Source organism: Ctenocephalides felis, unplaced genomic scaffold (genome assembly GCF_003426905.1).
Source record: "Ctenocephalides felis isolate EL2017-DRISC unplaced genomic scaffold, ASM342690v1 CF-g0.4_SCAFFOLD_03571, whole genome shotgun sequence".
Taxonomy (NCBI): Eukaryota; Metazoa; Arthropoda; class Insecta; order Siphonaptera; family Pulicidae; genus Ctenocephalides; species Ctenocephalides felis.
Genome location: NW_020539725.1, coordinates 70,082,592 through 70,095,157, shown reverse-complemented (window position 1 = coordinate 70,095,157; position 12,566 = coordinate 70,082,592). Strand labels below are relative to the sequence as shown.

Below are 12,566 nucleotides of genomic sequence, written 5' to 3'. Positions count from 1 at the left end.
ATCACTAATTCACACAAAAAATAATTTGACGATTGCTTATTACTAATTTTTTGATAAATTAATAACTTTATATCATACATACCATAAACCAATACAATGCCCAAAATTGAAATACAAACACCCACATAAAAGCTTTTCATTTTGCATTTAGTAAAATTTTATTAGTAACAAAGAACTGCTTTCTACATACTCAATTGTTGACTAATTTGAAAACATTGTCAATAATGTCATAATCCAATGTTTATTTAAATGTTTATATAAATATATAAAAAGTGCAGAAGGTCATTTCCGAAAAATAAAATATAAATTACAACAAAGTTTTTAAATAAACAAATTTTTCTTGGAGCGTATGAACAAAGTAAAAATATTTATATGTGCATATTAAACTGTGGTCACTTTTCTATATATTTTGCCACAAATCGAACTGTAGTTAAATAATATATCCATCAACATATAAATTGAGATATGATTAAGAATTTTATTAAATTATTTTTCGATTATTGTGATACTAATACTTATATTAATAATTTTACTTATTTATATTCTGAATATATATATATATATATATATATATATATATATATATATATATATATGATTAGTAGATATATGATTCTTAAAATGTGTTTGCAAAGTTTGAGAATCTTTTACATTTTGCAATACAATTAATTTGTTTATAAATAGTCATTTAAAAACATTTTGTAAACATGCTATGCTATGTCATTAATAATACAGACAAAATAACAGGAACCGAAATTCATTGAATTAATTTGTGTCTTACATCGAATTTAATGACTGAAACTATTTTTTAACAGGAATCTATTTCATTATTTTGAATAAAACTAAATTATGATTACATTTTTTTACTTTGTACTTTTTGACTCCTAATTGGACTCTTCTTCATAAAAATAAATAACATAAAAAGGTACAAAATTTATTATTTTACTTTTAAAAAGCAAGATATAGATATTAATTAACAGTAATAATGCTTAGTTATTATATTATAATTATTGTTTAACATTTTACATGTTCATAATTTTTTAACAAATTGTAACTAGTTGTGCATGGCATCGTGTCTTGAGCAAAATTGCTGGAAATTCTCATACCAAAAACAGAATGTTTTTAAATGGGCTTATATTTTTTTGAAAACTCAGAGAATTTTTTTTTGAGATTTTTAAAATCTTCAATCTACAACTAAATCACCCACGTCTCCCCATCAATACGAATCGAATGTTTTTAGAATTATTCACATCGGTTGATCTGTGTTTTCAAAATCGTCGACGAAAATTTCTATCCGCACACACACACGCACACACACATACACACACGCCTACATGCATCCATTTTTTCTAAGGTATGCCAAAATGTTCAGAAACCTTTGAAACGTAAAGATGAATAAAAAATTTTATTTTCAAATTTTGCTAGTACTATAACTCACCCTAGGGTGAGATAAAAAAATCTCAACTTCAAGTACATCAATAAATTTTATTTAAATAAATTTTATAATATGGAAATATTTATAAACAAAAATTATCATGTTCAAATGATCATGCTTATAAAACAGGTGGTATGTTACTTTGTACGCTTTCAACCTCTGTATTTCCATATGAATCTGCAACGACCTGAGTTGCTGAAGAACCATATGGTCCACTAGTAACATCAGTTTCCGTAACTACCGAATTTCCCAAAGCATCATTGGTTATAGTAGTAGAAGATTGCTCATTGGTTAGGCCTGTATTTTGGCTTGTTTGAACTTCCACATTTCCATATGAATCTGCAGTCGTTTGGGTCACTGAATTGCCAAGGGGTCCACTGGTAACTTCAGTTTCCATGACCGTTGGATTTCCGAGTGCATCAGTAGTCACCGTTGTCGATGATTGTGCATTATTGACGCCCATTCCATAATTGGAAGGTGTACTTTGGCTTGTTTGAACTTGTGTGTTTCCATAAGAATCTGTCGAAGTTTGAGTTGTAGATGCTCCATATGGTCCACTTGATACGTCAACGCTATTAACAACGGGATTTCCAAAGGCATCATAACTAACACTTTGTGCTGATTGTTCAGTTTGAGCACCACCAAATGGTGAATTCATCATGCCGGTGAGCCCGCTTAATCCAGGTATGTTACCAAATGTACTGCTAAGATCATTGAATCCTGGTAGATTGCCAGTGAGTCCTGTTAAACCATTGGTTAGGTCACCAAAATTTCCTAGCTGGTCAGTGAGTTCACTTACTCCTGGTAGATTACCCAAAGGATTTGTGATTCCGCCAGCACCTCCAAAACCATTTGTAAGACCGCCTAATGAATTAGGAAGTCCACTTAAACCATTTGTTACACCTCCAGCTAGTCCGCCTAATCCACCGGCTCCATTTGTTAATCCGCCCAAGGAGTTAGTGAGTCCACCAGCACCAAGGCCATTTGTAAGACCGCCTAAGGAACCAGGAAGTCCACTTAAACCATTCGTTACACCTCCAGCTAGTCCACTTGCTCCATTTGTTAATCCGCCCAAGGAGTTTGTGATTCCGCCAACACCTCCAAGGCCATTTGTAAGACCGCCTAAAGAACCAGGAATTCCACCCAGACCATTTGTTACACCTCCAGCTAGTCCACCTAGTCCACCAGCACCACCTGCTAATCCGCTCAAGGAGTTAGTAAGTCCACCAACACCTCCAAGGCCGTTTGTAAGACCTCCTAAAGAACCAGGAATTCCACCCAAACCCTTCGTTACACCACCAGCTAGTCCACCTAATCCACCGGCTCCACCTGCTAATCCGCTCAAGGAGTTAGTTAGTCCGCCAACTCCTCCAAGACCATTCGTGAGCCCACCCAAAGAATTAGGAAGACCTCCTAAGCCATTAGTTAAACCACTGGCTCCATTTGCTAATCCGCCCAAGCCGTTTGTAATTCCGCCAACTCCTCCAAGACCATTTGTGAGCCCACCCAAGGAATTAGGAAGACCTCCTAAACCATTTGTTAAACCTCCTGCTAAACCACCTAATCCGCCAGGTGCTACTCCTCTCAAGGCGTTGCCAAGCATAGCCATTTTGTTACCGTTATTGCCATTTTTGCTACTGCTTGAGGAACCAGATAAGCCTCCTAGTAGTCCACCCAAACCACCGGATCCACCACCTAATCCGCCCAAGGCATTAGTAAGACCGCCGGATCCAAGGCCATCTGTGATGCCGCCCAAGGCACCGGTTAAGCCGCCTATGCCCCCGGAAGCACCACCTAAGCCATTTGTGATACCTCCTAAAGTACCCTTTAAGCCTCCTAAACCACCGGTAGCACCACCTAATGTATCCACGATATTAGAAAGTCCCCCAGTTCCTCCAAGGCTATCTGTGGCATCGCTAAGAGTATCAGCGACATCTCCTAAACCACCTCCACCTCCTAATAGTCCAGTAAGTCCTCCAGTCAATCCATCGGCAGCGCTAAAGTTTGAAGCAAAATATTCTTATAATCAATAAAAATATTCTTATAGTTAATTTCAGTTAAAAAAATTAACATTAATAAATATATTGGAATATACTGCATCTGCTTTTTTGAATACATACCCTAATCCCAATGGTACACCTAAAACAAAAAATATCAAAGTTAATTCGAAAGCATCACGATAAAAATTAAACATAATTTAAAAAAAAAATAGAAGAAATTATATTATTTGGCAGATTGCAACAGTGGATTACAAATTAATGAATCACAACCATTCGATATATATTAATAAAATAAATTAGCAGATTATAATACAAAAATAGTAAAGAACCTAAAATTTAATGGTTTTTTTTCTGAAGCATGTGTATTTTGAACGAAGCATTTTTGATAAATAATTGATAAAGAGTAAAACCAAAAATCAATAACAAAATGTATAAATACTCACCGTTTGCGATGCAAAGTATCGAGCAAAGCCAAATAAAATTAACTGCAAATTTCATTTTCCTGAAGCACTGCTCAAACACAAACACCATTTGAGAGACAAAGTGTCTTACACAAAGAATGTCTAGTGTTATATATACTTGTGCAATCACGATTTAAAACTATTTTTGCAATACTTAAAATATTTACGTAAATAACAAAAAATGACATTCTCACGTATTCGCATTCTGCTTCCCATCACCATCTCATTAAGAACGAACATAACTTATTGTTATATTTTAGGAAACATTATTTTATGTGAAACGGATAACAGCTGAGTTTTAGATTTTACATAACTAGGGAAGTATCTTTATCTTGTCGACAATGGTCACATACTACCATATAGTATGGCATACCATATAGTATGGCATATACCATATTTTTTTCTAAGGTATGGCCAGAAGGTTCTGAAAAGTAAAGATGAAATTTTTTTTAGATTTTTTTGCTATTACTATAATTTACCCTATGGGGAGTTAATTATAAGGCAAATTAATAATAAGAGTTAATTTTTTTACCTAGTATCAGAAAGTTCATTTATATTTGTTGCGATTTTTTAAAAAAAACAAGTCCTTTCAAAGTCAAGTAATAAAAACGTGTATTAAAATCTATTAATGAACATTTACTGTTATAAATATATTAACTTGTACAAATGATTGTAGATTATTTTAAAATTATGTTTATTATCAACTGAAATATGTTCAAACCTCGATTATACCTGCTTTATATAAAGCGACTACTAAAGTTATTGTACCAATCCATTTTTTAAAGCAAAAAATATTTGCTGAAAAAAAAAATGAATTGCCTTACAAACATATTTTCAAATTATGTAATTATTTCAAAACAATCGTATACTCAAACTTCGTCTTTGATCTTTTTTAAAAGAAATATAACTATCACGTTTTGTATTATTTTGTTTAGATAATTTATGGAAAGTTTTTGGAACTTTCTGTAGAACTGAGTTCATGATAAAATTTAGATTTCTGGAGCTCTTCATATGTTCATATTTTTATTTGTGATATTATTTCGTTTCAATATTTTAAGAAGATTTGCCTATATAAATGCAACAAAAATGTGTGATTTCGTCAATTGAGTTCTCAACTTTCCCAAGAAGCTTGAAAATATGAAGACTTTTGTGTTGTTCTCTTTGCTCTGCGCAGTTTTGGCAGTATCTTCTGGTAAGTGGTAATATAAAATGTAAACAAGTGCAATCTGCCTTAAAAAAAGTTGCATAAACTTCACGATCGGTATTATAATTCTAACAAGTTTTCTTTATTATAATAATTTTCAGTCAATAGCGCTCCATATTACAATCCATTTAATTCATACTATAATGGATTCAACTACAACTGGCCTCAAAATTATTGGTACGGCTATGGATACAACTATAATGGATATAATCCATTCTACAATGGGTATAATCCATTTTACAATGGATATTATGGCAATAATTTCTACCCATATTTTTATGGTAATGGTAATTACGAATATAATTCCAACAACGGAGGCCTTTTAGGCAGTTTAGGTTTAACCAATAGTAATGGCTTATTGGGATTTTTGGGCTGATTTCAGGAAATTTTAATAGAATCTCTGTTAATGTATGATTTGAAAAAATAAATTTCAAATTTGAACGATTTCAATAATATAGTTTTTAATTCATTAATTTGTGAATTATAAATATATATATATATATATATATATATATATATATAAACTACTCATCACTGATAACATTATTACTTATCTTAATTTGTACCTGAAAATATAGTTCAAGAAGTTTCCTAGTGATTACAATCTTTTTTCGAATTGCTGCAAGGTAAAATATATCATTTATTTTTATTAATTTCATTTTATAAATTTATAAATAGTTCAATAAAATGTGATTAAATTTTATTAATTAATATTATATTATATTATATATATATATATATATATATATAAATATTATATTAATGTACTTAATTATTATAAACTCTTCACTTAATTATTAATTATTATAAACTCTGCACTTTTCCGTCATCCAAATCTGCAGCCCAGTGTCGATACTTTTCAAGTTCTTCGCGCGAAGCAAAAACAGCCTTTTCTCGATCTGCTATCAATTCTTCTAAATTCTTCTATCAAAATCATTACAAAAAGAAACTAGAGGTTATCTTTTCATAAAAATATGTAAATCATATAGGCCAATTGTTGGGTTGAATGCGAAACAGCGACGTTGAGTAGAACTATTAGTTTGATTAGACTAATGGCAATTATTTAAAGTTATCATATTTATGTATAGGCATTAAGATTTATTAATTTTCTTATGAATTTTATATGTTTATTACATTATAATTTCAACCTTACCCAAAGATAATTATATTCATTAATTACTTGCAATAAACATAAGTTTATTTTCAAATTCCTAAGAAAAGAATATTTATAATGTGTAACTACATGAACAACAATAATTATTATGTACAGCATATTAATTATTAATTATAACCACTTCACGTATCTAAGACAGCATGATATCGAGTAGTGGTGATATCATAAATTCATTTGGGATTATACATCATAAATGATTACAAGTGAAAATATAATTTCGGGACATTGCTTCAATATATATATATATATATATATATATATATATATATATATATATATATATATTTATATATATATATACAGGGTGGCTGATATGTATTGCAACAAAGTAAAGCGCTATAACTTTGTCATTTTCATTTTAAATTTCATTGTTCAAAAGCAAAAATATCAGAAATAACATCAAATTTCAGAATTTGTTCATATTTGTTCCAATTGGCCACTTTTGGCACAAATTATGGCCTTCAAACGGCAGAAAAACCATAACACGCTGCACGAAAGTGGCTCTGGGGTATTTTGGCCCATTCCCGGCGAGGCGCCTTCTTGGGATGATCGACACTTTGGTATTTTTTAGTGCGAACCTTACTCTTCAAAATGTCCAAGACACAAAAGTCCAGCAAATTTATATCCAGAGATCTTGGTGGCTATTGTGCGATGGAAATGAAGCGAAAAACCTCTTTTATAAGCCATTTTTGGTAGGCGCGTGCTGAGTTTGATGGTGCTGAGTTCTGTTGGAATGACCATGGTCTGCGATCAAAATTTTTGTCTACCCAGGACTTCAATACTGCCTTTAAGACATTTTCCCGATAATTTCGGCAATTATTTTGATCCCACGGTCGATGAATAAGAGTGGAATGTCACCATCGGCCGTTACGGTGGTTCACACCATTACCGTCGGCGGCGCTCGAGTTCTGGTGGTCAATCGAAGGTGTAAATTTTTAGCTGACCTTTTTGGCAAGTAAACCCTATCATTTTGTTTGTTCACAAACTGCTCGATTTGGAAGGACTTCCCATCTGAGAAAACCAAATTCGGTAACTAGCCACTTTCGTGCAAGCGAAGCAACCCCTTAGCTTCTTTCTGTCTAACTTTTTTTTTGTGCATCAATGAGCTCTTGCACGTTTTGGATCTTCAATGGTTTTAGTTCAAGCTCATTTTTCAATATGTGTTGCATCCGTTTTAGCGATATGTTCAGCTCACGGGCCATTTTTTTACCACTGCGACACGAATTTCGATTGATTTTTGCCTATACTTTTTGGATCATTTCTGGGGTTGTTAGTGTTTTTTTGCGTCCACTTTTTGGACGCGGTGCAACACTGAGTGTATCACCGTTACGAGATATGGTACGAGAAACAAAATATTTGTTCGCATTTAAATACTGGAGGGCTCGAAATATAGCCACCTAAGGTTTTTCAGCCAAGTATGAAGCAATCGCACTATCACGCTTGACTTCCATCACGAATAACTTTTTTTCTGAATGCAATAGATCAAAATGCTTTTGTACGCTTGTAAACAATTAAATAAACAATCACTGGAATAAATCTGTCATCTGTCTGATGAGCGGTTTAGAAATGATAGCGGTCTGAAATTGGTTGCAATACATATCAGCCACCCTGTATATATATATATATATATATATATATATATATATATATATATTTGTGTGTGTGTGTTATTATAACAAAAAACACTATTCGCAAAAATTTAAAATATAATATGGTATCGTACCTAATAATAATAATATTGATGGTGTTGTATAAAATTTGTTATGTTAAAAATATTTAGTATATGACTCATCTGTTTTTTATGATCATCCTAAATAACCATAAAATTTTTCAAAATGTGAGAGCATGTAAATTACGTGAAATTATGTGCTTACAAATCTTAAACACGAGAAATTCTTTCACGATTTTTATTAAATTTTATAAATAATTAGTTGACAGTGGTGAATATAAAATCTGCAGCCAATATTATGTGCATTTATTTTTATTGATTGTTTCCAAAGTAATCAACAATATGAGATCTTTGGACATTTTTTGGCCTTTGTTTTGTTAATCAAGCAAAACCATGGTAAGTAATAATAATAATTTTAAATTGGATTTCTTTTGACATTTGATTTTATTATATAAACTGATATTTTGAATTATGATTTTTCTGATCAATTATGTTGATTATAGGATTGCCTAAACCACAACTCGGCGGGTGAGTAAAACTTGTAAAATCTATTTTATTTCTTTAATGGTTCTGTATTGTAATAATTTTTGTAGTAAAAAATGTACTCATTTATACAAATGTTTAGAGTATTAAATAGTGGACTGGGTGTTGGTGGTTTAACAAATGGAGTTACAAATGGTGGGCTAAATGGATTTACCAATGGTGCACTCAATGGGGTTACCAATGGAGCATTTAATGGAATTTCCGATGGTGTATTAGTAAATGGACTGGCAAATGGTGCATTAGCAAATGGTGTTGTAAATGGTGCACTAACAAATGGAATGGTTAATGGTGCACTAATGAATCAACTATTATATAATGGAGGTATATGAATGCTAGTAAAGTGCAATACGCAAATTTTATATCAACTGCAAATAAACATAAGTAATCATGAACTGTTTCAGACTCAGCATCTATCTCCACTGATCAATTCGGCAATAGTGCAATCCAATCTACCCAATATGATGGCACTGGAGCATCTAACATTCAATCGGTAATGGATATGTTTGGCAATACCCAAACCCAATTTTCAACAACTGATTTATATGGAAATGTACAAACGTCTATGCAAAGTACTCAATATGACATGTTCGGAAATCCTATAGAAAGTGAAGTGAATTACCAAACTGGACTTACTGGAACCGAATTTAACCAATACTATTCTGATGGATTTGGAAACATGCAAATGGAATATTCCAATAGTAACATGATGGGAAATAATATGATGATAAATCCTATGTTAGCAAATGCTATGTTAGGCAATGGTATGATGGGTATGGGAATTCCGATGAATGGATATGCCTACTTAATGGATCCAGAGGAACAACAAGAGATCATGCAAGGTAATTCTGTAATATTTGACTGTACTGATGATTATAAATAAATCAATCAAATTCCTTATTATTAAGCTAAAAACTTTTTCATTATCAATTTCATCTTTTTTTTTCACACCAACTGAAAGACCAAAAAAAGTTATTTCAAAAATGTAAGTAATGTTTCGTTTGTTTCCATATAGAAGTGTTATATTACAACAGATGTGTTACAACAGATTGCTGTCCATTTGTCATAGAAAAGTTGTGAATTTAATTGAATTAGAATACTCATAAAATTATAAAAATATAAAAATTGCTTTAAAAATACATAAAAATTTATTTCAAAAATTTATTATTATTTATTTCTTATGTGATTCCTATTGATTGAATCGTTTTTTTATTTTTTTAAAGGATAAACAAAATGGATACTTCAGGAAGTTCATCGAAGGATAATAAGATTTCTTTGGGCCGACATGTTGGCATTTTACTTTTTAAAGATGTTCTTGGTGATGTTGGAGACAACTTAGGAATTTCAGACTTAGGAATTATTTAAGCAAATATCCATAAGTATTTATCATGTAACAACATAAAGAAAACATGATTCAACTGAATTATAATAATAACTAAAATGATTTAGGGTATTTATATATCTAAAAAAATTGTTTATAGTACCACTTATTCTAAATAAACTGCACTCATTTCGAGAACTGTTTTTTTCTTAATTTTTGTTTCGGACAAATCAAACTTAACATCCAATGCATGTACTTGTGAACGCGCAAAGTTTTGCTTGCTGTTTGAACAAAAAACATTATCATTATCTATTTAAAAATATAATTATGTTTTACAAAAACGTGGAATTGTATAATATTCGTGTTATTTAACCAATATTGAAAATAGAAACTATTTCGTTTATGATTACCTGTTCATAACTATGCTTTATCACTAAATTTTTGAACAGTTACCAAATTGTGAGATTATGTGAATTACGTGATTCTTATTCTAAAACACGAGAAATTCTCTCACGATTTTTATTAGGTCTTATAAATATTTGATAACAGTGGTAAATATAAAATCTGAAGCCAAAGTTTTTTGTGTATTTATTTTCGTTGGCTTTTGACATAGCAATCAGCGAAATGAGATCTTTGGGTATTTTTTTGATTTTTGTTCTGTCAATCAAGCAAAACCATGGTAAGTAATAATAATGATTGTGCTAAAAAATATTTTATATTAAACGTTTGTCGTTTTTCAAATTATTGTGTTGCTTTTAGGATTGCCTAAACCACAGGTTGGCGGGTAAGTAAAATTTGTAAAATTACTTTAGTATGTGGTAAGTTGCAAAAATACAAAACAATTGAAAAAATAGCCCTTTAAACTTAAATAATGGCTATTGTAATAATGTGTTATGTGCGAACATATTTATACATATGTTTAGATTATTGAATGGTGGCATGGGTTTTGGTGGTTTAACGAATGGACTCTCAAACGGACTTACCAATGGAGCACTGAACGGAGTTACCAATGGAGCACTAAATGGAATTACTAACGGAGCTCTTAATGGAGTTACAAATGGTGCACTCAACGGACTTACCACTGGTGCACTAACTAGAGTTACCAATGGAGCACTTAATGGAGTTACAAATGGTGCCCTTAATGGAGTTACAAATGGTGCACTTAACGGACTTACCACTGGCGCACTGACTAATGGAATTGTCAATGGTGCGTTAACAAATGGAGTTTAAAATGGAGCACTAGCAAATGGAATGGTCAATAGTGCACTAATGAATGGACTATTATATGATGGAGGTATATGAATACTACTAAAGTAAAATAGCAAAATTTAACATCAATCAAAGATAAATGCAGGTATTGTTTTAACGGAAAAAATCACAAATTATTTCAGATTCAACATCTATCTCAACTGATCAATTCGGGAACAGTGTTATCCAATCTACCCAATTAACTGACGGTGGCGCAAGTAACATTCAATCGGTAATGGATATGTTCGGAAATAGCCAAACCCAAGTTTCAACAACCGATTTATATGGAAATGTGCAAACGTCTGTGCAAAGTACTCAATATGACATGTTCGGAAATCCTATAGAAAGTGAAGTAAATTACCAAACTGGACTTACTGGAACCGAATTTAACCAATACTATTCTGATGGATTTGGAAACATGCAAATGGAATATTCCAATAGTAACATGATGGGAAATAATATGATGATGAACCCTATGTTGAGCAATGCTATGTTAGCTAATGGTATGATGGGTATGGGCATTCCGATGAATGGATATGCCTACTTATTGGATCCAGAAGAACAACAAGAGATCATGCAAGGTATTTCTGCAATATTTCAGTATGCTAATAGTAGTAGATAACTCATACAAGTTCTTTACCTTTTAGCTACAAAGTTGAATTATTTAGTAAGTTCTTAATATCAATTTCATTTTTTCCAGACCAACTTAAAGACCAAAAGAAAGTTATTTCAAAAATGTAAGTACTTTCAAGTTAATTGGTGAAAATTTTGATAGTTTGATCTATTTTATTATTAATTTTTATGTTCATTAATAAAAGGATAAACAAAATGGATTCTTCGTCTGGAAGTTCATCCAGCACTGTTAATGGACATGGTTTGACTGATCATGTGGGCAATGTAGTATTAGGTGGTGTCCTGGGTGGTTTGGGAGACACCGTAGGAAGTGGTCTCTTAGGAGGACTTCTATAAGAAATAATCAATTTGTAAATATTTACACTTGGTTGTAAATTTTGGAATAAAAATAAATTCAAATACAATTTATGTTTTTTTCATTATATAATGCATTCATTTATTTATCAGTTTTAGACTCAACAACTTAGTATCACATTAATTTTTTCAAATATAATTAATTTTCAACCAGTCTATTTGATTCCTAATTTTGAAAAAATACAAATAAATTCTCAAAATTCATGATGTTTGAAATATTTTGAGGCTATGAGTGTATAAAATGAGTTGTTGTTCGTGGCATTTTACCTTAAGACAAGTGTAAATAATCTACTTAATCAATAAGATTTGAGATTAAATTAATTGATGAAATTAATAGTTTTTAAATCAACAATCCACAATTCCAAATCAACAATTTTCTAATGACGCTAACAATAAACCTTTATTCAAAGATTGCCTTCAAAATAAATAAATTATATAAAAATGTATACAGTAAATGGCTCTGATACTTTATATACCAAATACAGATCTTACATTTGAAGGCGATGAAGGTACAGAAATTATTTACT

At 31.3% G+C, this 12,566-nt stretch overlaps 2 protein-coding genes across 2 annotated transcripts; both read left to right on the top strand.

Moving 5' to 3' along the window:
* Positions 1 to 10,416: 10,416 nt before the first annotated feature.
* LOC113386668 (merozoite surface antigen 2-like) lies at positions 10,417 to 11,034 on the top strand. The gene is made up of 3 exons (XM_026624433.1): positions 10,417 to 10,483; positions 10,564 to 10,588; positions 10,728 to 11,034. The coding sequence occupies exons 1-3, from the start codon at positions 10,429 to 10,431 to the stop codon at positions 11,032 to 11,034; spliced, it is 387 nt and encodes a 128-aa protein (XP_026480218.1). The 5' UTR covers positions 10,417 to 10,428.
* Positions 11,035 to 11,284: 250 nt separating this feature from the next.
* On the top strand, positions 11,285 to 12,021 carry LOC113386667. The gene is made up of 3 exons (XM_026624432.1): positions 11,285 to 11,633; positions 11,753 to 11,789; positions 11,871 to 12,021. Exons 1-3 carry the CDS (start codon positions 11,288 to 11,290, stop codon positions 12,019 to 12,021), a joined length of 534 nt encoding a protein of 177 aa, XP_026480217.1. The 5' UTR covers positions 11,285 to 11,287.
* The last annotated feature ends 545 nt before the right edge of the window (positions 12,022 to 12,566 follow it).